The sequence below is a fragment of the Apteryx rowi genome, unplaced genomic scaffold, assembly GCF_003343035.1.
Source record: "Apteryx rowi isolate R43461 unplaced genomic scaffold, aptRow1 scaffold_3, whole genome shotgun sequence".
Lineage (NCBI taxonomy): Eukaryota > Metazoa > Chordata > Aves > Apterygiformes > Apterygidae > Apteryx > Apteryx rowi.
In genome coordinates, this window is record NW_020449418.1 from 1,357,156 (window position 1) to 1,385,096 (window position 27,941).

At 38.8% G+C, this 27,941-nt stretch overlaps 1 protein-coding gene across 3 annotated transcripts in view; it reads left to right on the forward strand.

The window, feature by feature from the left end:
- Nucleotides 1-27,941, forward strand: part of ABLIM1 (actin binding LIM protein 1) — a 139,162-nt gene that overhangs the window by 88,021 nt on the left and 23,200 nt on the right. For all 3 annotated transcript variants that reach the window (XM_026069785.1, XM_026069783.1, XM_026069784.1), the window contains 5 exons: nucleotides 5,674-5,751; nucleotides 7,863-8,018; nucleotides 13,358-13,393; nucleotides 14,647-14,776; nucleotides 27,161-27,265. In XM_026069785.1, the coding sequence (XP_025925570.1) occupies nucleotides 5,674-5,751; nucleotides 7,863-8,018; nucleotides 13,358-13,393; nucleotides 14,647-14,776; nucleotides 27,161-27,265 (505 nt within the window). The remainder of the gene's footprint in view (nucleotides 1-5,673; nucleotides 5,752-7,862; nucleotides 8,019-13,357; nucleotides 13,394-14,646; nucleotides 14,777-27,160; nucleotides 27,266-27,941) is intronic.

The following is a 27,941-nucleotide window of genomic DNA, read 5'->3' on the forward strand; positions in this document are numbered from 1 at the left end:
CACCACAAAAGTTCTGAGGTACCAAACCTGAGTACTGCAGCTTCCATTGAGATCAGTGGAAGTTAGGCATTTCACTAGGAGTTAGATGCCAAAGGCTATGCAAAAAAGAAAACAAAAAGAAAATAAGAGAATTATACACTTGATGCATTATAATTGCTAATCTTTTGCTGTAGGCAGCTATCCAGGGACTTGAGACTTACATTTAAAGGTACTAATTGCTTGCTAAATGTAAGAAGAAACCCAACAAATTGGCCTAACTAGTTTGGGGGGAAAGTGTGTCTTAAGCTACAGATAGATTGTAGTCTTTTTAAAGTTTTTTTTGTTTTTTTTTAATATACTTGCAATATATTTTGAGAAAATCATGCTCTTTAAAAAATTTTGAGAAAAGAAGCCAAGAATAATTGAATTCTGTGAGAATTTTGCCACCGAATACAGTAGGTTCTGGACTTCCAACTTTATTTTTCTGCCTTTGGCTTGACTTACTCTTGGGTGAAGAATACATTTGCATAAGCAGTATTGTAAAAGAGCTTATGCTTTTAGCGACTGGCCTTTAATGATTATGTGCTGCAAATTGATTCTCCTTGCCTTTGTGTCTAGAAAAGGAAGAAAAATATGTCGTGACYTATTAGTGTGTTGTGTGAGTTTGAACTAAACCTGATCACTAATTTTGTCTTGATACATACATATCATAGATTTTTTTAGGAAGAGAAATAATGAAAGGCTGCATGCATTTGAAGGAAACACACTTGTAAGGAGAAACGTACAGTTATTAAAGTAACAGACACCATGAATGCTGTAGCTTTAAGGTGCTTTATAGGTCACTGCTACTAAAAATTATGGAAATCTGCAAACTACTGAAATCCATGCGAATCCTGTCTTTAATGAACCAYGGTTCCAAGTCCTAAGTAACTTCTCTCCTCTGTAAAAATTTGATAGTTGATTAGGCAGGTAGTCAGAGTAGCATGTGTTGTACTGTGGAAGCCAAAGTCCTTGCTGTTGCAAAATTGCTTCTGCCAAGTAGAATAAATTACGGAAGAAAACACAGATTTTCTAGTAGCTTATTTATAAATATAATGCCCTTAAAGTAGCTACTGAGGCTTAGAAGATTTGCTTGAACTGTAATGTTACRTGTTATTAAGTGAAAGCATATTCGTTTTTCTGCAGCTATTATCACCGCCTTGCATAATGAACTCTCTCAAAAAACTAAGGCAGGTACTGTAAACAACGTTGGCGATGCCTTTATTAAACAGTAGTGCATCCAGCTGGCCAGATGTTCTTGAGATCACTTTTGATCTGGTTGCCTGCCCTTGTAAGCTTTTATAGAGCATGATTCTGAACATCTGTACTTTAGAAAGCCATAGCCACCACATTGCAGCAGCATCTGAATGATGTGGATGGCTCTAGTGTGGATTTTTTTTCAAAGAAGTTATTTGTTTAGAAGATGTGCCATGCATGATTAAATGACAAGCTGAGGTAAATCCAGATGAACATCCTAAGCTTTGCAAACTAATACTAAAATAACAATCAATTTGGGGCATATGCATGGGTGATGTGATAATTGGGCTTTGAAATTCACAATGACCCCAATAGGATGGCCATCAAGAGCATGACAGTTGGTGTTACCTCCTCCAGTCTGCAAATGAAGTTGATGAAGGACTTTTGCATTGAAGACAAATGCATGAAATGAAGAACAAAAAAATAAGAGATCTGCGATAAAGTGGAAAATACTGAGAAATCTTGTAGATATTTTAGATACTTTGTGATTTGATTCTTTCTTTTGGCTCCTTTAATGACATGCATGAATTTCTATTGATTGAATTTCTATCGATTCTTCATATACATTCATAGACTTCCTGTATCTAATAGACGTCTCATATTAATGTATTTACTACTGTTACATCCATTTGGGTGGAAGAGGAAAGAAAGAAGAGATGACTCTTGTGCTCTGAGAAAATGTGGAGAAAGACCACACAAGGCATATGCATGTGTGCAAACACACACACAGATTAATTGTAGTACTTAATAGAAATTTGCTTTAGATTTCTGTGAACAAAGGTGGTATAATGAAAAGCTCTGGTCAAATCCTTCAAGAACAAACATGGTCGTATAAAGGATGTTCCAGATCTGTCTGAGAAATCCGTACAGGACGTAAGAGAGCTTAACTTGCTCAGTTGCTTGAGAGTAGAACAAGTGTCATATACCTATTTTGACAGAGAAGTGAATGCTATTAAATAAATGCATATATATAAAAGGAGGTCTCCTCTAATTTCTTTACACATCTGCTTCCAATAATGTGTGCAAGAGATGCTCATGTGATATTGCCGCTGAAGGTTAAAGGTTAAATCAGGGATAGCCATTATTCTTTTCCAGTTTCACCTGTGCTTTGATTAGCTCTCCCCTAGTGCGAATATACACCACATTGCAATTGCATCAGTAGAGAACTTGACCTCCAACATGTCTCTTGCCACCTGTTTAGTATATAAAGTCACAACAGTGGTACATAGGGTCAAGGATTCTTGACTGATAATGGAAATGTAATGTACGATGTAATAAAAGCCATGCCCAGTCACAAACTTTCAGTCAGGAGCTATTATAGGCCTCCTAAGATATGAGCCAATTATGGGAACTGAAAGTATGCCAGAGGAACAGTTTATATCAAAGCATATTCAGTGTAGGTTTGATGAGTCAAACAGCACAAATGTTTTTAAGTGTAGAGCAATTGTCTTTAGGGGAAGGTGCAAAACTCTGAGGGATTCCAGACCATCCGGGAAACGTTCTGTGACAGAGTAGGAAATAGTTAGCCATCTGCGATGGAAACAGCCTGTGTAATTCTAAACAAAAAATAGGTCAAAGGGAGGCAGGAAGGGTGAGAGTACATGTAGAAGTCCTCTTTTTCATGCTCTGTCTTCAGAGGCAAGTTGTAAAACTAAGCAAGACATAGGATTGGGGGCAAATAGAGGAGCCACAGAACTCCAGCTCTGCATGGATTAAGCTTCTCAGGACATGAACGATGTGTGTTCAGGCAGTGGCGAGCAGAATGGCATCTTGCTCAGGGAATGTGGAGCTTTGCCATAATCYGAAGGTAAAATTGATGCACACAGGAAGAATTTCAGAAAATAGAAAACTGGATTTGAGGAGGGTCATATCTGGTTTATGGCCACATTAATGGGGGGGAGGGTAATGAGGGATTCGAAGCAGGAGAAAGAGCGCTTTGAAGAAATAGGGAAGAGGTGCTATGACTTGTTTGTCCATCTGACAACACCCACTGAATCCCATGCAACTGTTCCTGTACTACAGGATTAAGAGCACACAAGAAAGTTAGCAGGATATGGTTATCTTCTTAGGGTAAAAGACTTTATTGAATAAATTCACTGAAGTGCTTAGCACAGGTGAATTTTCCTTTGCTGAACAAGTTCTTATCAGTGAAACTAAGAGATGAGGTTAAGAGTCAGACCAAGAGCTGAGAATTTCTGATTTTCTGAAGCTATTATGAAAGGACAGAGAGAGGAGCATCTCAGAGAGTGTGCCAGCTCAGAAGAAGACATAACTGCCTCTAAAGCTTTTTTTCCTACTAGAGAGAAAATTAGACAGACAAAACTCTTGAAGAACGTCTGCCAAAAGCAGAGGGTAACAGAGACACTCCTAACAGTATCTCAAGTACTTAACCTTGTTCCTGATGTTGTAATGAAAACAACTGAAAACAATTCTTTTCCATAGCAACTGCAACAACATGTTACATATGTCTCCACTCAAAGCAGCAGTAGTGTGAAAGAGCAGAATAAAAGGGGGAATAAGGGGGTTTCTCAACAACAGCCAGATTTTCCTCAGCTTAAGTCTTTTAACATTTCCATAAAACAAGCAGTTTTTTCTTTGACTGCATTATGGGAGAAACTGAAGGGCAGCTGGAGCAGCTGAGAAATTCCTGTGCTCCCTTTTGGGATATAGGATTTTGCTGCTACAAAGAGAAAACACGAGAAACTTGTAAAAGTCCAGCTGTGAAATGTTCTCAGATGTGCTCTGGAGAGGATTTGCAGCTCTGTCATTCCATGGCCACATCTGCTCTCTGTTTGATCTGAATCTTCCCTTTTTTGGTGGGACATGTTCAAAGGCCTTTATTCCCCTGACCCTCCCAGAGTGTGGTGGTTTTCCTTTTCCACAAATGGAGAGAGGGAAAACTTTATGTATAATCCATGAATAGTCTTCAGCATTTTTATAAGGATAGTTCTAATAACTTTCCTGGCTCTGAAATAAAAAGCAGAAAGACTCTGGGGGTTGTTGACGGATCCTTTCAGCAAATATACACTGAGAGACAAGAAAGCCCCAGTAGCCTTGCTGTGTTCACTCTAGGTATTTCCTGAACAAAATCTGTGAGCCAGGCTGTAAAGCTTTGTTTCCCTTCAGTGTGTTACTGAAGGTCCCTTAGTTCAAGCTGACAAGAGGCAAGGACTATTTACCAAGATTTACTTTACAATGTCATTAAAGTATCCCACTGCACTTGTGTCATCGGAGTCATCTGCTGGTGCAATTGCTTTGTGATGAGAGCTGGTTCTTTGCTGCCAATTAGGGAGCAAGAATTGTTCTTCTTTTCTCCAGTGGAAGCATGGTATCTCTGATTACCTTTTTTTAAAGTCCATAATAGCTAGATTCAAGTACCTATTTAGATATCTAGCTGCCAGTAAGACCTGGGAGCCTAAACCCCTGGATCTGGTGATTAGTCTCTTTCCATTACCTTGAATCATGTTCCTTAGGTGATAATCTTTAAATCGAAACAGCGTGCTTTGCCATTTTTGTTTACCTGTGTCTCCTGCATGCTAGATTTAGGAGTAATCACCCTGATAGGCTCAGTGACTTTTGACTGAATTAAAAGTTTTCAGATTTATTGAATTTTAAGGATCTCCACCTCTCAGTAATAAGTTACTTCGTCTCCTCTCCCAAAACATCCCCCAGACAAGTAGTGTCTGTTTAGTACCGATGATGTGTCGGAAAATCCACTAAATGTTTAAGAGCACTCACTCTGTAAAGGCCTGAGTGTTCTCATGAATTTCAGTTTGCAGGACAGTGTTATTAAACATCAGGACTTTGGGGAAGTGTGGGGAATCATGAAATTTCAACCAACATTTTAACTTTGGTCTTGCATCTAAATTGTGCTACAAATGTAGGGAACAGTTCTGAGCCCAGGATTTGTGGTCAGAGGGGCTGAACTCACTTCTGTATTTATAATGGAAATCCAGTCACTAAGACTGAATATCTGGAAAATGATAATGTGTGTGCTGTGTTCCTCTTCAACAGTTTTGGCTGGGCTACCGCTGATATCTCTAGCTGTTTGTGAACTAACATTTTGATAAAATCACCAGCAAGAGTATCTGACCTGTAGTTTGTATGGCTGCCTGCAGTGTATTTGGCAGGTGTTGTTTTGTTCATTATTGTTGTCAGTCTTTTACAGTGTATGCTTTAAAAAAATCTCCTTTCCCTCTCACAACACTCYTTCTCCTGCAAAAAAGCCTACCTGCCTCACAAGATTGTGACATTTGCCGGAACACATGCATTTGTGTTGATATTTTTTCCTAAATACGATTAATTCTAAGATGTATTAAGATTTCTTCATTTAAAACCCATATTACCAATGTTAATGGCTTCAAGTGTCTCTGAGAAGTTACCCTGTTTGTTTTTCAGCCTACAAGAACATCATCAGAAAGTATTTATTCCAGACCAGGTTCCAGTATACCTGGCTCACCAGGCCATACTATCTATGTAAGTACTCCTTCGGATGAATAAAGTGATGATACCTTGGTTGTAGGCGTGAAATAGTCCATACTGAAATAAATCACTTTTATACTGATGCTAATGCCTTCCTTCTAGTGGTTAAATTGACAAAATTCTCATTATCTTGACAGATGTAGTTTTTATCACTGTGACATTTCAAGAGCAGGGCAGGCCACATTCTCTTTAGAAAGACTTGGTAGATTTCTCTTAAGTCACTTTTGGGGTTATAAAGAGGTACAGAAGACAGGTCATTTCACTTTGCATAGAATCTGAAGTTATGTGAGGAAATATTTGCACCTCAGTATGCAGTTCTTGAAAGGTCTGCTGTCTGCAATTGCAGAATTTGGGGAGGAGTGTCAGCCACATCGAAGGAATCTTGGCTGATAAAACACCTTCAGTTTCAAAGGCCAGATATTTTGGCTGTGGAAGGAAAGGTTTTTGGTGGTGGGGAGGGTTGGTTGGTTGGTTTGAAGAAATAGGATAGTAAGGATCCTTCTGTTATTAATATAACACTGCTGAAAATGGTGCTGAAAATGCAAAGCTATGATTATRCTAATTTATTTGTAGCTATTTGAGATTTAAAGGATAATATGATTCCTGCAGTAACTAAACCTCCTCTTTCAGTATTTTAGATGATCTCTTTGACTTCTTGGCCTTGTTATTAGTGCCTTTTGAGCCCATGCAATCTTGGAAATTAAAGATGGAAATACTTTAACATAAGGTTGGGCCAAATTTTTTAAAGGAGTATTGGKTTTTTTTTTTTCCATTTATCTGCATCTTCTTCAGGAATTTCAGTGTTATAAATGTCRGTGCCTTCTTTTTTCTTGGCAGAGAAGTCCTAATGGTCAAAAGGAATCATCTTTTTGGCTGCACTACTCAGTTCTAAGCAGGAAGAATATTAAATCAAATGTACTTGGGTGAATAACAGAACAGCTCAGATTTGGTGTCTTTTTATGCATATAACCTACACCTCCAAAAACTCACATCCCTTTAAAAGTCCTTTTCCTTGAAAGTCCATATACCCTGCATCCTCATGTAAATCACGCTCGCAGATAACCTGCACAAAATCCAAAGCAGAAGTGGAAGATAACAGCTAAGGAAGGAAATCACAGGAAAGCAAGTTAGTGAGAGAAAGAGAACCCATTATGAGGGGATCAAGGACAAARGTATGTTGGGAAGAAGAGGCAGACTATAGGGCTAACTTTCTCCTCTACTGTATATCTGGTAGAAGAGTTGAAAAGGAATTTGAATATTTTCTTTCATTTTTAATAATCAAAGGCATTTCTGTAATGCAGGTAAGAATGTATAATGATTTTGTAGCAAATTTCTTTTAAACAAAGAGAAAGATTAACTATATAAAATATATGTAAAACCTCTTTTCAGCTCCTTCTGAKGCAGCTCTCTTTGGAACTGATTTCCTACTTTGAGCTTCTAGTTTTGAATTAGTCAAGACTTTGCAGTTTTAGTGGAAAAACTAGTTAATGTTAGTCCTATGTAGTATCCTGTTAATAAGCAACATATGCTTTAGCCAGAAGACTGGGTATAGGTTGAGTGATGAGTGCAATATAATAATTTTATTTGGGAGTTTGACACCTGCTTCTGGCAATTAGTCCTGTTTGCCTTTTGTTTCCTTTTATTAAGTTGTATATCCTTTCGTGTGTGAAGTTATAGGTTGGCTTTCTGTCTGTAGACTTCTCCATGGAATCCTCTCATAATCTCTGTGATCTGCAAACTAAGATGATGTTATCACATATTTTGCAGATGGGCAAACAAAAGCAGAGAGGTGAAAAAACTTGCCTGAGGCCACAAAATGAGAGCTGAGATTTCTAGCTCAGTACTGGGGATTGTAARTTTTTATGTTGGATCTATATATGCAATGTTCTTTCTTTCCTAAACTCAGAAGACACTGTATGCTTTTGAAGAGAAGGCCTGCTGGTGAAGAACAAGAAACAGTTACTTTGCATGTAAACAAAAAGTGCCAAAAAGGGTTTTACATAACAACAGGGTGACAACAAATACACTAAAAACATAAATTGTATAAAATAGAAACTACCAGTACTTTTGTGTAAGTTAATTTATCTTCTGTCTTTGACCTTTAGGCAAAAGTAGACAATGAGATCCTTGATTACAAGGATTTAGCAGCCATTCCCAAAGTCAAGGCCATTTATGACATTGAACGTCCAGACCTAATTACTTATGAGCCATTCTACACTTCCGCCTACGAGGACAGACAGGAGAGACAGAGTCTTGGAGAGGTAACGAAATGACAAGCAAGCCATTCTGCTATAAGCTTTACTCAAAGCCTGCTTTGCTTCTATTCTCTTTTGAAACAGTTTCTAATTGACACTGCTGTTGCTGCTGCTGTTCAAAGTGCTTTTTGTCTATTTGATGGGGGTTTAAAGGGAAAAATTATGATGATGCCTTACATGGGAAACAGCAGAATTAAGCACACAACTCCATTTCTTACCTACCTTAACATCAGCCGCTAGCAGAGGAATGGGGGGGGTGCAGGCCGTTGGTGTGTGTTCTCATAACTCACGTAAATATTCTGGTCTTTGGGTACAGCCCAGTCCAGAACATGAAGCAAAAGCCAGTCTAGTGTTGTGCTGTATAGTAGGCATGTTGCTTTAAAGCACTGATACTCACAACTGAACATGAGGAGTATCATGATGTTCTGTGGCAAGAAAAGGATTAATAGCAGCCGGATGCACTCTCTCACAAATATCAGACAGAAATGTATTTCCAGAGTGCTTTGTCAGACATACTGGGTAAAATATGCAATAAGTCTGCATGAACTGCTTTTCTACTTGGAAAAGCTGGTTAGTTGCCGTATGGAAATAGTTGCCTCCCATTTTAAACTGCTGCCATCTTTTATCCTGCAACAATAGATACAATCATCTGATATATTTTCTTAAATTTGTATTTAAAGATATCTTTTAGGTTGTAGGGCTTCTCCAGTTTTCTCAAGGGAACTTCCATACTTGCAATGGACTGCTAATATGGTTCCAGTGCAGACTGTGAAGCAGGTTTGGAAGTGCTGTCATGTCATTCCATCTGACAGTAAACATGGAAATGGACTTACTTCCTTGTAGTCTCTGTGACTTTACTGAGAGTAACTGAATTGAGTATGAAGATGAGCTGGGGAAGAAGAAAGTACAATAAATCATTCAGACGCCAGTGGTCTGAAGATGCCCAGATTAGTGACTGATAATCTCCTCTCTTGGCCTGGTGTCCTGCCCGCCAAGAGATCAGTAGCTTGTGCTTGTGAATCAGGGTTACCTCAGTTTTTATATTTTGTTTTTTAGTGTTCTTTAGGATTAGTCTTTTAAATTATAACATGAGTTGGCAATTCAGGAGACTGTTCAGCTCAGGAAAAAGAGAAGAGATTAACAGGTCAATATGTTAAAGAATTTTCCCCCTCAAATTCAGGTCAGTAGTCAACCCAGCTGACATCTGATTTGAAACCATTGTGAGAAACATTGGTGATCTCTGACCAGCTCCAACAGACATAATTCTGTGGATGGTCACAGAGGAGGAACTAATCTCACTCAGAGAAAATTTGTTAATCCTAAAGGGGATGCTGCTTTCTGATAAAGCAGTATGTTGGAAGCTGCCTGCAATTATGCTTTTGGGGGGGATAAGCAAAAAAGCTTTGGAGTTTTCCTACCCCATATTTTCACCAGCATTACGTTCAGTTAATCTTTTGTGACAGCACTATCTGGAACAAACGGGCTCTCACCTTCAGTTCAGGAGATCTGAGTTTTCTACCAAATGCTACCACTGATTTCTGTGTCCTTGGGCAAGTCACTTCACCTCTTTGTACCTGTTTCTCCTCCTGTTCCTTGCCCTAATGAGAAGACAAGCCCTTCTGGGGCAGACCCATCTCTTAGTTTGTGTTCGTACTGTGGTAAACCCAGTGACACCTTAATCTTGGTACGGCTTACATCAGTCACCATCCTCTTTAAAAAGCAAAGGAGATGACATATTTAGGCATGCCAGGGAATTGCAGACCTTGAGGAATAAGCCAAGTTTACAGCCTTTTGTGTGAATTCATGGTTTGCTGTTCTAGTCGCAGCCATTTATGCTGTAGAGCAGTGAATTGTGTAAGAATTGTTTGATTTACTATTTATAAATGTTATATAAACAGCAATAGTTTAGATTATAAACAGATCCATCCATCATTGTATTAAATATCTCTTTTTAAAGTTGTGGAGTCCAGTTTATGCAGACTTTGGTTTGGGGGCTAAAAACTGTGGTCCCTAACAAAGCCAGCTTCTGCTGACTTCAGCTAAAGTCGTGCTTTGTTTTGCTGAAGTAAGCAAAAGAATAATTTTGGCTAGGCTTTCACTGTAGATTTAATTCAGGTTTGGCACAAAGGCCCAAGAGTCTGGACTAGTATAGCCCAAATACAGGGAGACATGCTCCAAAATCAGTCCCAGTTAGTGTATCCTGTCTGAAGCTGTCTTGCTCAAGACTTCAGGATCATGTCACATTGTTCTTCGTTCCATGGTAGGCTAAATCACTTTCTGTGATCCTTTCTCAGCAAGTACTGGAAAACTGTTTGACCTTCTGGAACCCAGAGAGCTTTGTGATAAGGTTTTGGAAGACTAAAACTATTTGAGTGATTTAGCCTGCATTCTCTTTGCAAAACATGTGCATGTGGTGGCATTAAATAAAAAGAGAACCTGAGCTCTAACTTGTACTCCAGAAATGTCCTTCACCTTGACTAAAAACATCACTAAATTCAGGTAATTCCTGGGTGTATGAGGGAAATGTGCAAGAGCTGCCAAAGTTAACCCAGTGGAGAGGACATACCCAGATTGCAGGGACACTTTAGCCACTGAAAGTGAGAAAGGACAGCAATAGACATTTTTCTTTATTGCAATGAAAAAAAAATGCTTTGAGGAGTTTCTCACTGACAGTCTCTCTTGATCAATTAAATCACGATGTTGTTTTTCTGAAAGTCTGTGATGAAAAATGTTTTCATACAGCACCATCTAGCGGGAGCTGACATGCTAGATACTGTGAAGATGCTTCAGCAGTTATGGGGGGAAGTGAAAGGAAGCTCATGAGGAGTCCTCTGGTACACTATGGTTGTTTTAGAAGATCTGCTTTCTTGAGATCACTAAATAAACTTTCTCCTACTGAGACAGACACTTAATGTACTGATAAACTTTCCAAAAACTGTCATTTAGGTCACAGAATGATAGGTCCCATTACTTCTGCCCTGCTAGCAGCCTGACCAGCACAGAAATCGAATCTTTTTTTCAGCTCTGACTTTTCCTGCATAAATATTTAGAGAAGCAGTATTTTACCTGCATCTTGTATTCTGTCAGTTGAAAGCACTGAACGTCTGTAACAGCCTCCTGAAAACAAGCTGTTGTAAAGTATTTCTTCTGACATGACAGATGCTTCAAAACAGAGCAAACTCCTTACCTCATACTACAACAAAAAGAATATTAAAATGAGATCAGTGGAAAATGCTGGAACTTCTATTATAAAATGACACCTGTAAATGTGGCTAAAATAGTGTTTGCCAAAATTTCCCAGACCATGAAAGGATCTATATGACTTCAAGTATCTGAGCAGTCCCTTAGGTCTTAAAAGTAATAGAACATTGAGCCTGTTGCAGTGAGTTTTACCATAAATTTGGTCAGAGCAGGATTTCCACACAGATTTTGTTTTGTTTTAATCCAGAGTCATCACTTTGTATTTTCGCTGGCTTGCTATTCTGGAAGTGAGCTTATCCTTCCCACTTTACTTGTACAGTGTATTTCAAACTGACTAGTGTGAAAACTTCTTTGATAGAACAAATTTTAAAAGACCTCACAAACAGCAAAGAACCAAACTTTCCCTGGCAGACTCAGAATTTGAGATAAGGTAGTTCACCTGTGCACGATAAAACAGTAAGTTGGCTGTAGCATATGGTTGCCTTTCCCAAAAAGCACGGACATGATATCAGACAGCGGTGAAGTAGAATTATATGAAAGGTTGGTCATGGAATCAAGTCACTGTCTGGGATATCTTCTCAGTCTTAGAGTCCTGTGACTACTATTTACAATAGTTAATTACTTTAGCATAGCATCTAGGCAACCACAGCAGATTATGGAAATCRGTTTACTTATGGTAAATATGTAAATTACTTGTAGAAAAACTTGGGAAAGCACACCACAAACTGTGCTTTGTTCATTTATATTGCAAGTGTTAGGTTTTCATTCATTGTTTTTGTAGAAAATGATGCTACAGAGCACTGTAATGTGATATATTTCATGAGGATAGTGAAGTTTTCATGGCTGCTGCTATTCAATCTATAATAAAATGGTGTTTTTCTGTATAGAACTTGTGCAGTTATAAGGATTAGGAAAACAAGAATGTAGAAGAAGGCTTTGATAGAGAAGTTTTTAAAAGCTTTATTGCTCAAAAGGAGATGTTCTGTACCCAAACTAAAAATGTCACTCCTTTATTTGGATATTGTGCATTCCCAATGTCACCAGCCCCTTTTATGGTCTCTCACCACTAAGTGTATAGGTGGACATTTATTACCGGAAATTCTGCATGCATTTTACACTACTGTTGTACTTCATTGTAACAGATAGAGCAGAATCAGCAGTTTTGCTTCTGAGACATTATCTTAACAGTTATATGGTACTGTAATAATTGTGGCCTTATTTAAAAGCATCAGTTCTTGCTGGGTTTACTATGGCAATGGAATAATATTGAAGTTTAGTGCATAAATGAAATACTTTAAATTCTGATCTTCCAGCTTCAAAATGTCTTGTAATTAAAAGTACATAACTGGGAATCATACATAGCCTTTATTCTTGTTTGTACTGCCAACTAATGCATGATCTTATGCTTCATTTTTAAAAAGTATTTCATGCCTCAGTTTCCCTAGCTCTGTAGTAGAAGCTATTCATAAGTACTATGCCCATTTGCTTTTGCATAGTTCCTCCAATTTAGACGCTTGTAATTCCTGTCTGTTCTCCTTGCATAACTATGGAAGAGCCCATAGCTAATTTAAAGAGAGATCATATCAAAGAAATGTTGATGACAACTGCTTACTGCTTTGTAAGGATAGTATATGAAATGTAAGGCCTTGGGGAGAGGCAGACTTTTGCCAGAGTATGTGTGTTGGAGGAGAAATATGCTTCATCCTGAAAGTTTTTCTGTATTCCTGATGCCRTGCAAAGCCCTGAGTTAAGATTATTTACTTTTGATTTCCACTTTAAAGATTTCTTCATAACAGGCACAGTTATTAAACTAATAACTCTTTCAGATTTTGATCTTTACAGCTATGTTTTAATTACCATAATGATTAGGTGGCTCAGAGATGTTGTTGCATAATATTTGACTGAATTAATCTCACTTACTGTTATATTTCTCCCAGAAACTTAAGTTGCTTCAATGACTTAAGGAACAGTTCCTGAGCAATGTAGAAAAATTAGTTTTCAGTGTTATAATGGCCTCAGTTATGTCTACACTGCCATTTTATACTGCCATGTATCTGTGTACCTGCAGCAATGTTTAGATTGCCGTTTTCTGGCCCAGCACATGCAAGGATGTTTCTGTAACCTTATTTTTTATGTCTTTGCAGTCTCCAAGGACGTTATCTCCTACCCCTTCTGCAGAAGTAAGTTTGGTGGAACCTTTGGGGACAGTATGTTACTATGATTAGTTATTTATTTCAGGAATAAAATGCAGGTGTTGATTTTGTTACCAATCTGATCCACCTCTGCTGCATAGGCATGTTTTCTGATAATTAAAACTTAAGGAAAATTAAATCTAAAAAGAAAGCACTAAGTTCTCCTTGACAGATTATACGATAAATGAAACTGCTACTCTAACTGATTTGTTTTCTACAAAGCAGAGTCTTTTGTCCAGCAGAGGTCACTTCTTGCGTGTTCATCTTTCTTGTGGCGCAGACAGGGACTCAGATCTCAGGATCCAGTTGAACTACATGACCTAAAATGCTGCTCAAAGCATTTAAATAATATGCCATGGTTGCTACTGAAACATTGGCAATTTTGTCTTGAAGAAAACATAACTATGGCCTTGTTTTGTTTTTTTTTTCCCTAGGGGCTTTTATGAACATCGCAGTAACATTAAATATTTGTAAAGTCATTTGTCAAAATTGTGTAGGTGCCATTGCATAAGCATTACTGTTTTGGGAGTGGGGGCTGTTGCTTGTTTGTTAACTAAAAGTCGCTCTGATTGCTACATGTTAAAAAGTTGCTATAAAATTTGTCCTGTGTTTTCATGCATTCAAATCACTCCTTTCCCATTTGTTCTGCTTGGTTTGCTTTGTTTTGTTTTTTACAAGAAACCGAGTAAACTGTGTTTCACTCTACAAGCAGGTGTGTTGTTTTCAGATGCAAGGGGAATCTAATTTGGATACTAAAACCCTTTGCTGTGGCTAGTTGAGAAACACGGTAAATTAAGCTACAGAGAACTCTGTGCTGCAGCTATTGAATTTTTACTGGCCTCCAAGTTAGCTAGTTGAAGGCTAGTTCATTCATCTGTACAGTAAGCTACAGGACAGATGTACTATGAGCACAGCGTCCCTTAAGGAATCACAAGCATGGGGAAATCTAGGATAACATGGAATTTAATAGAAGTTACCCTGAAGGACAGGTGCAATTTGAACCTTCCCAGACAGAACCCTGATAATGACTTTAAAAATGGATTGGAATCTTTGGTACAGATCATTTGGAAAAAAAAAAAGAAAACAGTAATACTGAAGTAGGTTGAAAGCTTCAGGAATGTTTTTATTTCAATAGCTTCTCCTGATGTCTTCAGTTCCATGAAAGTTAAGTGCTGCTAAAAACTGCATAAGGTGCATTTACGTGTATTAGTGAATTCTTTTGAAATGCTTCTATCCTGCAGGGTTATCAGGATGTTCGGGATCGCATGATTCACAGATCTACTAGTCAGGGCTCTATTAATTCTCCAGTGTACAGTCGCCACAGCTACACACCCACCATGTCACGTTCCCCTCAGCATTTCCACAGACCTGGTAAGGGCCAACTGCATTAGAAGTATACATAAAAGTATTGTTTCTTTATCATGTCACTGAATGGCATAGAGAAGCAGTTGTTTCTCTTAGTAGTGAAAATTTAGAATTGAAAAATTGTTGCATATTTTAATGTCCTTTTTTCTACCTGTTTTTTTTTTCTTTTTATTCAGGCAGTCTTTTGCACTAGATTAATGAGTGTGCCTTATATCATAAATAGTGATCTTCTGGGTTTGTTTTTAATTAATTTTTTAAACATTTGCATGTTTTTGAAAGTAAGCAACAATTTGTAGTGGTGAATCATGAGCTTCATTCTGGCATTTGGGGAAAGTATCACATCTTGAGGGAAAAAAAAAATTGTAACTTGACTATACAGAAGTAACTAATGTAGGATTCCTCCCTCCTTAAAAATCCTTTTGATGGGCCATCTTTTCAGGAAATGCTGCATACCTAGCTTTTAAAGCTTGGTGCAGCCATGGAATCTCAGGTTAAGCACCCAAAAACCCAGATAGTCCAAATTGCTGGTCATTTTTAAAAACATGGACTTGTGGTTGCCAAGATAATTTTACTTTTTTTTTTTTTTTTTAACTAGAACCATAGGCAATAGCTAAGTAAGTTTTAAAAAACACAAACTTCAGTTACTCATGTAGCAGTAATAAAGTTGCATGTACAATATAGAAAACGTACAGGGCGTTCAGATTCCCAGTGCATTCAGAATTACTGGTTGTATATATGAAAGCAATACATGAACTTGGACTGTTCATCCAAATACAAATTGCATTAAAAATGTATCTCTCAACACTGTTCATTGAATACTGTTCAAGACTGATCTTATTCTTGATATTAATGAACTAAATGTTTGTGATCTGTTTTTAAATTAAGTAATACAATCATGCAGTTCCGTCTTCCTTGGTGATTACAGATGCATGGTTGGGATGCCAAAAACCCATACACAATCGGAGCTGCATTTTTAAAATTAAAGATTTATTGTAGAGCCACCACTGTGGAACTTGAATGCTGTAGCCATTTCCTAGTGGGGGTGGGCTGAAAGCGGCTAATTGTGCCTGTCAGTGAATGCTTTATTTAAAGGACCCAAGTGAGGTGGGACAGAAGCAAATTGTGTCTGATATTTAGTGCTGACAACATGGTTGTGTTTTGAGTTGACACTACAGCTAAAACCAAAGGAGACTGACAAAGTGTGAAAAAGCTGCAAACTTCTGTCTCTTGACTCTGGCAATTCTGTGGGGATTTTTCCATTTATATCAGTTGTATCAAGGATATGAACAAATCCAGGCCTTGGTCCAGACTTCAGTGTGATTATGACTTTTACTGTCTCTGTTCAGTCAAGGACCTTCCTCACAAGCAGTCTCAGTTTATATAATTCTTGTAATGGACAGATGGATCCAAGCCCCAGAGTTTGGATCCAGATCTGAAATCTTCCAGAGTTTGCAGCCTGTGGGAAATTCTGGGAATATTTTTGTTCAAGCTTRTCACTGTTCAGATAATCTCATCTTTGGCTCACCTGTTTCTGTTTCTCATATAACACAGAAGTAATTCTGTAGAATTCATTATTTTGATCTTTGCCACCCTGCCTTGGGGTAGTTGTTAATGTTACTCTGTAATTTTTCAATGGTGTTATTCATGTTGAATAATAAGACATATATATTTACCATTTTTCTCCTAATGACACTTCTTATCACCATGTTATTTGCAAGAGCAATTTCTCTCTGAATAAACCTAGTGACCCCAGATAACTTCTCTTTGGCTCCCACCTAGCCCTTGAGAGAGAAGTGAACCACTATGTTGATGCTGTCAGCATAAAGTTCTTTAAACAATTTGAGTGTTACAAGTTTTGAAAGAGTTTGCAGCTTTTTCCTCCCATGGTGCCCTAGTTGATGTTGGCAGCATTTTTGGAATGTCTTAAAACAATAGAAGGCAGCTTGCGTGCCTTTTGACTGACGTTTTTTGGTCGGGCTCTTTTCAGAACAGCTGCATTCTGAACTAATTGAGCATCAATGTTTGTGGTGTTTGCATGATGGTAGCAGGCTACTTTTTAATAACAAGGCATAGGTCAGAAGCTCATTAAGCCAATGAATGTTATGCTAAAGTAGCAAAGGATTAAAAATTCAAGCCTCTCTTCAAATACTTCCTGTAACTGTCTTAACATTTATGAACCCTTTGGTACGTCTTTTAACCTTTTCTTCCTACTTTTCAGAATCCTAATTGTTCAATACTTTTTTTTTTCTTCCTTTGAAGCCTCCTTCCCTGCCTTTCTCTTATTGTTTTTCTTTGTTTTCATTTTGTCCTGCCCCCCGATTCCCTGCTGCTGCAGAGCTGCTCTCTACTGGTGTGCAGCGGTTGTCATACCTGCGCACTAGCAGTATCAGCTCCACCCACCATGACTCCCGCCCCAACTCCCCCTTCCGACACCACTTCATCCCCCATGTCAAAGGTAAGGAGCCAGGCCTCTCCAGGGAGTAGCGTTCAGAGTGGAGATCTATTAGCATTCTGTCAAAGCTAATAAGGTGCATCTCCATAAGGTCGTCATTGGCTGTGTAGCTGAGCATGCCTCGAAATGTGCCGTTACACTTACAGCTATATTAGAGTAGACATAATGTCCTTTCTCGGAGGAAATATGTCATTTCTAAGGGCCCTAGTTGAAGAGTCATTAAACGATTACCTATTAGAAATATACAGGAAAGCATTTTCATTTATTATTTAGAACCCATATGTACTTAATTTAGTTTCTTTCTAAAGCAGTACATGACAATCCATACAACAACTAGCATATCAGATTTAATTAAAATTTCCACATTCTTAAAGCGTGAAGTTAAAAAGTAACTACARATATTGCCCAGATGGAATCAAGGTGATCAAAAACACACACACAAAAAATTCGTATTGAATAAAGATCAATGGCAACAAGAAAATTCATCATTATTAATTGTATTGGCAATAATTAGTGCCCCACAATATGCAATCGGTAGACCTCTCCTCAACTAGTGAGAATCAGCAAACTCTGCTGAAGGCAGTAGAGTTGCACAGATTTATACTAGCTGAGGATCTCATCCTTTCTGTTTTTTTTAATCTTTTATTTTTCATGGTTTGATTTTTGGTGGGAGGTTTATTGTTCTCATGCTGTATCCCTTCAAAGAGCTCATTCAGCTCATTAAGCTTTTAGTTCTGGTTCATGCTTTCTGTGAAGGTGATTTTGCCTTTGCTTCTGTTGGAGCACTATCTGGCTTTGTCCTCTCTTCTGTTGGGAGAGAAGGTCATAGCTTATATTACCTACAAGAGCTCAAAAAGAAGCAATTGAGTAAGTTGAGCATAGTTTCTATTCTGGCACCACTGATTAGTGCAGACAGCACTGGACAGCGTTAAAAACAGTTGCAAAGAGGTTGTTGTCATGGACTTTCAAGAAATGCTAATAGATTTCAATATTTTATCTCTTCAAACACTCAGATCACCATTACTGATTTTAGTCTTGTATTTTACTTGATTATTTTCATTAATATGCACTTTTAACTTTATTATTATGTCGCTATAAAAAAATCTCACTTCGAACTTAAAAGATTGGGACCCTTAAAAATAGATACAGTGCTCATTTCAGCATGCAGTTAATCCATAAACTTTGCAATTTTAATGTTTCTTTGCTGTAAATTTAAATTAATGCTCACATTCTTTCAAGTGGCATTTTCATCCTTTTTCTGTTGAGAAAATAGCTTCTTCAACAGATGTGTCAGAAGAACTCTTTGAAATCCATGCATATTGTTTTCAGATTTCAGAAGAGCACCTGTTGTGAAGATTAGGTTTGTGGCTCAGTTATCAGTACAAATGGCCAAATAGGATTACAAGCACTGTACTGAAAGGGGCAGGTATGTTTGTTTTCAGGTGGATGCACATAAAACATTATAAGAATCCACCACTTTCTGAAAATTTTACGTAAAGGGCTTAGGCCTGGACAGGATTCTTTGATCTAGTTTCAGCTGTTGTATCTTAACAAACTTCCCCAAAGCTCAATTTCATGTTCCTGTGATAGTGTTCACCATCTGAGGACATGGTACACAGGGGTGGGGCAGGTGGCAGGTATTCACATCTTGTTATTTACATGCCTGAATTGGGAGAGTGGTCTCCTAATAGTAGGTTGAGAAGAAGCAGCACCTCCTTTAGGTGACCTGGAGCACCTAAGTTTGATACCTAAATTTATGTGGTGGGAATATACCCATGGTCTTCATTCCAATCTGTTTTTTCTCTCTGAGGGGAAAGAGACTACTCAACAAAACAAAAATACGCTGTTGTGTTTCAGTCTAGCTTCACTCAACATCACTGCAAGCTGAGTTCCCCCAAGGCATTGAGCCAAACTCAGACATTTATAAAACATACACAGAGAAAGTGACATTTTGGGTATTTTTATTAGTGATCTGGAAGAAAATATTGCAGAGTTTCCTGATGACGTAAAGACTGTGAGAATAGTAGTCAACAAAGAGCATCGCTTTTCTCAGTGAACAGTGTGCAGGAAAATAACAGCCATTTTCATTGTAATCAAATGTAAGTCGTGCTTCTAAGGGATATTGTCTGTCTGTACATGCTGGGGGAGAACAGTAGCTCTGAAAACGACATGATTGTTCTGGTGGGTGGTAGTCAGGACGGCGGAAAGAGATACTCCAGCTAAAAGAGCTGTTGTAGTTTTTGGATGGATAAATAATAGAATGGCAGGTACAAGTAGATGTGTTAGATACTTGAATCAGGCTTACAGCAGAATGCTAGTTCCACAGTCCCAACAGGATGGGTGACATAAGAAAAACTGCTGAAGCTTCAGAGAAGAACCATCAAATAATTCCAAACCTTGTAGTGAAAAGGTTATGGCTGTTAATTTATTAACACTATCAAATGGAAAGATTCAGTGGTGATTTGTTCAGTGTCTATGTACCTGTGTAAAAGAAATGTGTGGTAGCAGAAGGCTCTCTGCTGTAGCAGGCAGATATAATAAGGTGCTATAATTGAACATTATAATTAGGCAAAATCATCATCATTGCTCTAACTTATTGTTTAAGATGGAGATAGGTAGCTTTCAAAACAGCTTAGGAAAGGTTTTATTTCTTCACATCACTTAAAAATGTTTAATCAAGCAGGAACCTTTTCTTAAGAATACGCATGTTTAACCTACTCTCAGTAGATACTAGTCCTTTTGCCTGAACTTTAGGATTATAGTGGTTCCTACTGTCTTAAAACCTATAATACCACACAAAAGGCAGAATGTTGGATGGAAGGGTTTGTAGCTGAACTAGTGCATTTCAGACAGTTATATAAATTGTTTCACTGGTGCAAAGGCAGTATAGCTAGAATAAATTATCCAACATGCAAGCATTGTGTGATATAGATGACAAATGTAAAGCGATCTCTGCATGCAGGTTATTGTCTTAGGTCAAAATGGCCTGAAGTCCTGTGTAATTTGTCCAGCATGTAAACGATCAGCTAAATGCTCACAAAACCCAAACATAAGACAAAGATTCATAATGTTCCCGAAGCTCTGGCTTGTCCTATAAAAAGATTATGATGGAAGATAGTTCTTAATCAAATGTAGGCTGAAAGCACACATAGTGTGTGTACACGTTTATGCACCACCAGTGCACATGAAGTTAAAGAAAGACAAGATTATRGGGAGAGGTAATATTTTTGTTAAATAAACCCTACTATTGTTACAACATGTAAATATATATGTTTTTATAGGAAGAGATAGTRTAGTTTGCCCAGTGTATGATTTCGGGGTTTTGTTTGGTGTTTTTTGACATTCAAGTAGTGTTGGGTGAAGTTCGGTTGCACTGTATCATATGTACCTTTCACTATTCCATGTTTATGAGTAGATACTCTGTTATCCATTGATAGGGTTGATCTGAGTGTCCCACATGGCTCTTTATTTGTCTTCCCTGTATACTACATATGTCCAAGTACCTCCTTTTTACATCTGTGCAGCAGAGAAGAAAGATTGATCTGGCTGCATCTAATGACTCCTTGATGCCTTCAAGGCATCAGGGGATGCCTTCAGTATTCTAGGTGTCCTTTTCCAAAGTTTAAAGAACTGCCTTTACCCTTGGAAGTGGCATTTCTATGCCTACCAGGGAATTAGACCCTTGTGAATACCTCTAAAATGAGGTCTGTAGCCCTGTCTGGGGTTAATTAGATGCGATACATTTGTGCTGATTCAAAGAAGAGGCATTATGTGATCTCCTTTGTACTTGGTCATCCTCTTTCAAAGCCACTTGTGCCTTTAGCAGGGAGGTGAACTGCATGTAAGTTTGTAAGGTAAGGATTTCAGAAAGCTTTATTTTTTATTTCTTTAGGAGTCACAGAATGTGGATCATGCCATAACTGCTTTGGTAGAGGCACATGATTTCCAAACAGCATAATGATAATGAAAGTAGTATATGACATGTTATGCCAGTGTATATTATATTTCATCAAGCCAGAAAAGTTGACATTTAGACCAGTTTCAGTGTGTTTACATATATCTCAGTTAAATCAGCGTAATGCTCAAGCCTTGTAGAGAAGGCCAAACTTAGAGAAGACCTCTGAGGAGTAAACGGGCTAAATATTGCTAAGAAAGTTGTAATAAAAGGTCATTGATGTGACATATGTGTTGAAAGGATTAGAAGAGGATGCARTATCCATCAGCTTAGACTCAGACTTATTTGGGCTCTCCATTGAATTTGGGCTTGTCTCTATAACGTACTGTCTCTGCTATGAAAGAGTGAAAACAAGTCCATGAATGAAAGAAACCCTGACCCTAATGAACTCAGAGACAAAACACTCATTTAGAGCCAGGATTTCATGGCACGTGCCTAAAATTTTTCAGAGGCATTCATAAATATTGCAAAGCCCCCGTAAGATTCCTGAGTAAAAAGAGCTCTGAGTTGAGAGGCATTTCTCTGCTCACAGACCTTCTCATAATGAATCTGCCCACTTTCATAGTGAATTTGGGCTTGGTTTTCACAGATTCCTGCTTTGCTTACATAATGTTCCCTCAGGCACATCTCTGAAATCCAGTACTCTCTGTGTGTGATAACTATTTCCAGGGTTTTGCAGATGCAGCTGAGAGCTCTGCTCTGGAAAACAGCCATGCTTTGGTTGTTTTAGGGCTTTCTGTTCTGTGTGGAAAATATGGGCTATACATCTGGGCAAGCTGATGAATGGTGGTTTGACAAAACCTAAAAGGGACTTAGGCTTTCAAGTGCTGTTGAGCTCACTTTTCTGGGTTGATTCAGAAGTACAGCAACTAAATCACAAGTTGACAGAAGGCTCAGTTTTGGTTGCGTACTGGGTTTTTTGGCCTGATTCCTTAAATTCAGCTTGTGAATCACAAGTTGGCCCAGCGATGAACACTTAGAAAGCAACAGGAACCTGCATTATGTTGTGCTGTATATAGTGAAGCARTTATATCCCTGACCACTGCAGGTCATGATGTGCTGCATCATTTTCAGTTGAATGTGAATTTTCTTTGAACTTGGAAACATTTATTCCCCTCAGCAAGAAACCCAACAAGATGTTTCGTATTCTGGAGTCAATAGAAAAACAATGCAGTTTTCCTGAAAGACTGACCAAAGTGTGATCAGTCATTTTTTTTCACTTCAAAACCCTTTCTTTTGTGCATCTCCTGTGATCTCCTACAAAGATTAAAATCACCTGCATTAGCATTCTTTCATTCTCCACTAAGTTACTAAATTCTATTTTACCTCTTCCTTCTCCTTTTTCCCTCCCCTTTTTATGATTTTCTTTTTCTTGCAGCTTCATTCTGCATCACTACGTTATCTGTGCATGACTGAGGAAGAGAAGGCAGTGCATTCATCTTCACTGTCTTATAATCTGCATAGCTTCTTGAGTGTTTTCTTGTATCTTAAATGCTGAAAGAGTGGAGGTATAACTACCAAGATGGTAGTTAGATGCTGCGCCATTTTTGTCCACTGTTCAAAACAGTTTATAAAAACATTGGCCACAATGTGCTTCTCTTTGCCAGAAAAATCTAGTTTTTTGTGCCCTTCCCCCTCCTTCATCATAATATATATATATGGTTTAGATCTATTGTRATGTATGTTGTAGTATTTACTGGAGCTGTCCTTCCTAAGGGACTTCTGTAGAAGTGGAAGAAAATGGGAAGTTTGTTGTACTTCCTAAATTTTGGTGTCAGGTGGCTGACAGCTGCTCCCTAAGGGAAGGGAGCCAGCAGGCAAATGTGATAGCATGGCTGTCAGGGCAGGAGTCACGCCAACCAGGGCCCAGTCCCRCAGCCATGAGCAAGCTGACCAGGGCAGGCCCAGGGATGGTAGCCAGGTTCACCCAATAGTCCATATCCCCAGACAAATCTGTGGTGACAAGGCAGGTCTGAAGTTAAGCTGGAAAAGGCATCAGCAAATCAGGGTTAGGGTCAGGTCTGGTGATATTTACCAGGGCAGGCACAGGCCAGTGATCGCCATGCAGGTCCATACTGATGAAGCAGGTCTGAGGTCAAGCCAGCAAGTCAGTCTGCAGATCAGGGTCCAGATCAATGAGGTCTGTAGCCAGGCATAGGCACGGCTGTGACACAGTCGGATCTCAGGCAAGGCCCAGCAATAGGGCCTTAGYTTAAAAGCAACTCCCAAGAGAAAGGGAAAAGGCGGCAGGACAGCCTTGTTGAGGCCTCCCAGCAGAATTGTCTGGCAGAGCTCTTTCCAAGGTCACCAGAGGGAAGAAGGTTGCCCTCAGCTGCACCATCTCTTACTTAGCCCTGAGCTCAAGCAGCAAAAGCCCCAGGAGGGGGGATGCTCTCAGGGTCCTTACGTTGGGTTTGATTCCAAATTGGTTTTGTACCAGGGTCCCTCATCTGGGGCAAGACAGGATCAAATCTAAACCTAGACAGTCTAGACACTTGCATAGACAGTAGATTACTGAAGCAAACCAAACAGCCATGTCTACATTATGTATTTTGCTTGTGTCAAGCCTAGAAAGCCAGGTGWTGTCATCTGTGAGATCCAGTGTATAGGACAGAAAATACTGCTAGAATTTCAGCAGCAGCTGTCACTGCACACACCTTTTCCATTCGTYTTATAACAGCAGCAATAGTTGGCCAAATTCTTTAGGACTCTTCAACTTTCTGGCCTATCAGTTCCTTCTGTTTTTAGTTGTACCAGCCCCATATCATCTGAGATATATCTGAGTTCAAACTGCCTGTGCTTCTGAGAGACCTTGAACCATCTCCTTTGGCTGTATTACTGTGCTAAGGTGAGGGACTCGCAACTGCTAGCCTTTTCTGGACCTTTAGGCACTGCCTACAGTTCAGCAAATGCCTATCAAACCTGTGTTACTTATTAGAGATCATTTTAGGCTCAAGGCAGTGCCATTTTCCAACAAAATCCAAAAAATGTCCAAGCAAACTCTAGAATGATACTCCTAAACTTTTATGCTCATAAGAACTGTTGTAACCGGAACATTAAAGCTGTTCAAGATAAAGCTGTACAACTCTTCTTAGCAAGTTGAGACTTATTTATTTTTCTTTAACTGAAAAATGGATATTTGGATGAACTGAAACCTTATAGCAGTCCCACATAGATTTTACAGATTTGTTTCAGTAAAATAAATACAAAAAGAAAAAAGGATTTAGAAACAGATTTGGTAGTTGAGGAACAAAACATTTTGGTTTTCTGTGTAACTCGTAGTGATTTTTAAGGATTACAAGCAAACTGAAAGAATTATATTCATGATTTTATGCAGAAGCAGGTTCCTGAACATGAACTTTAACACAAAATTCTGCTTTCATAAATAGTGGGTGTTTTTACAGCTGCTTCTGGAGCACTTAAGCTTCATTATGAGAGTGATCATCAGGAGTGATCTAATGAGAGTCTAAGTAGATGTACCATTCTCTCCTGCAGTGGTTAGAGTTAATGAGCCTGCCATCTTAGCATGTGCAAAGAAGAGTCATTTTTCAGTATTAGCTGGACTCATTAGAAAGACAGACACCGTACAGGAACCCCAGGAAATACAATGCAACAAAAACATCTGTAAAGCAACATGTGCAGGATAGCAGGCTAGTTGTGGCTGTATGCATTATATAACGTTAGAAGTTCTCTCTAAACAAATTATCAGTGTACCAGATGTGAGATTAGCCATCATACGTTTATGGACTTGGTTGTGTCTAGCTGAAATAAAGAGGAGGTGTAAGTGTCTCTTCCCTGTATTTGCAATGCTGGTGATAGAAGCCTTGTAAAATTAACATGTCCACATTCTAAGAAAAGAAAAAAAACTATCCATTTTGACTACCATCTCCCAGCAGGCAAAACATACTTGTGGCTCCTCTGCTGTGACAGTCCGTGGTTCAGTAAATCTTTCTTGATTCTTCTCTTTCATTGAATTTATTCATTGCCAACAGAAGCTGGAAGACAGAATGACCTGTGTGCATAAAGGTTATAAATTTTAGAATGAGCTGTATCTTCAAGCCTTCTAAACATTGGGGTTTTTCTTTATTAAATAATGGTTTTGCTGAAAAGTAACTCATAATCTCTTCATAGAAACAAAGACAAGTAAAATAAGTCTAACCAAGTTAGATGTGTCACTGTCAGGGTTTTTCAAAGGATGGACTAGGAGAACACAAGGTTAGAATTACCAAGTAAAGGACAATAGACTGAAATATGACAATGTTATTTAAAATATTCATTCATTCTGCTATTCAAAGCTAGTAAATCTAGTGTTGACTGTTATCTGGCCAGAAACTCAACATCACAGGACCCAAAATGTTCTGTGGGTGACAGAATATCATGTTGGAGGATATAATGTACAATAAGTCATTCAGGGCCAAAATATCAAGGTGCTAAATACAGAATTGTGCACATGCATTCATCTGGACAGATTGTACACCCAGGCCCCCCRAACTGTGTGTGCATGTAGTTTTTAAAGCATGTGTATGCAGATAATTTAACTCGTACACTGACAGAGGATATGTGGCACAGATCCCTCAGCAAGATATGTAAAGAGCATTGTTTTGCCCTTCCAGTGCCTTTCAGATTAAAAGGTGACCCCTCTAGTAAAAGAGGAAGAGTGTAAAAAATACTTTCTTTTTCTCCCCCTGCCCCCCAAACAATATGTAAATAAGAAGTGTGCTGAGTCAGGGGTTTCAGACCCTCTAATGGGACACAGGAAATATGCAGCTGAAAGGAGGCCTGCAATTTCTTTTCTGTTGTGTTTTATAGCCCTCTTGTACTTGTCTCCTACTTTTCTCTTGCTTTGTTGATAAGTTCTGCTAGGTTTTTTATTCCTTTGTGCATATCTGAAAAATTAAAGGGGTTTGATGTTCCCCTACCCTTCATCTTTGTGGTCACTCACACCCATGCAAAATGAGAAATCAGGTAGACTATTACTGCTTGTGACAGTTTGCACTAGTTTGAAGAATGGCACAAAGTAAAAGGCAATATCATTCTTTTATGGTATATACACAGTCTTGTATTTGGAAATCTGGCTTTTAAGTCTTGATGCTTGGGGATCAGCCTGCATGGTTCTGTAACAGCCCTCTGGCCCTGACAGCCAGAGGATCTTTCAGGGCTGTTGGATTAATATGGTGGGTTGTTAGGAGGCAAAGAAATAATTCTGATAAGAATAATCTTATAAATAAAACTTAATTTTTTAGACATTGGATTTAGGTTTGCTGAATCAGCAGTCATGAACTATTGTTATCAGAGCAAAATTTGTCATTGACAGAGATATGGGTGGCACCAATGATTTTGGTGCCGCAGTCAGGTGGGCTGCATTGCTTTGCAAATTATTTTGCCATGAGATATCAAAAATTTACTATCAAAGGACTAAACCAATGAAAGAGTGTGTAAGGAACAGTTAGGCCTTGTGATATGGGCCAAGTGACCTAACAGCTATTTTCCATCTCTGGCTTCTGTGATCTTTTGGTTTAGGATACTATAGTAGCTGCCAACATCTGCTTCTACCTGCTTGGAAGTTGGTTTCATTTTGAGTTTGCATATGACTTACTATGCTCCATGCCTGTGACTTTTAACTCCAAATGTCAGTCTCCATACTAAATCGTTGTCAAGTAACCTTCCATTATTCTTTTCCACCTTGCCCATCTAACCACCAGCTTCCAGCACACAGCTCCTACCTGCATGCCGTCAGAATGAGTGGGAGCTGCTAAAACTCAACTCCAGTCTAAACATGAAGCTTTGTCTCTGCAGGAATGTCAGAAAGCAAAGTCAACAGGGCTACCAGATCTTGTTATTGTTTGCATTTGTATTTTTGGTTCAAACTTCTTTCTTCCCTGGAGGTTTTGATTCCACCGATTTTTGGTTGGGTTTGATTGGGCTTGCTTTTTTTTATTGCTCTCCCTCTTCTCATTTTGTTTTCTCCATTCTTTCATTGGAGGCAATGAGCCGTCCAGCGGTCGGAACTCCCCTGTCCCCTATCGGCCAGACAGCCGCCCTCTCACTCCAACTTACGCTCAGGCCCCTAAACATTTCCATGTTCCAGGTAGGAGCTGGCACTGTATGTGTCTCGGTGTCCTGTCACAGTGTAGAATGTAGCCTTTGTAACTTTTGTCTTGTCTCCATTGTTTCACGCTGTTTACCGTGGGATGCACACACAATGTTGGGAACTGCCTGCTCCTGAGCTTGCTGAGAGGAGTATTGTGTTAAGAAATTTTTGGGACRCATCATGGTTTATACCTTGCTCTGTCAATCAGGTGTTTAACTGTTAGAATGCCTTGTTTTTCAGGGTCTGTTAACAGCCCGTGAGCTGGATATGAGTTATGTAGGGCCTGATTCTTCTCCCAGTTGCACCAGCTGAGCACCAGCATAACTCTGCTGACTTTGGAGGAATTGGGTTTGATTTACAGTGGCATGCAGGAAAGAGCTGACCAGTGAGCAATTACATATGTAGTTCATTGTCTGTCTTGACATGACTTGCTTCAGTCTTGAAGCAAACAGTTCTAGTTTAGTGTTGTTTTCTTTTTAGCTGGTGAGGACTTTTCTGTACTTGTTTCATACGTTGGCTGGTGTCCCCATAGAGACCTGCAGATCTGCAAGGATATGTATGAATCAGGATGTCCTCTCTACAAAGGGTAGTCTCTGTTTTAAAGTCAGCTGCACAATTCTTCCAGCCTGTGAGAAGATCCTCTGTTCCTCTGTCTTTTATTTTGATGGAAAGA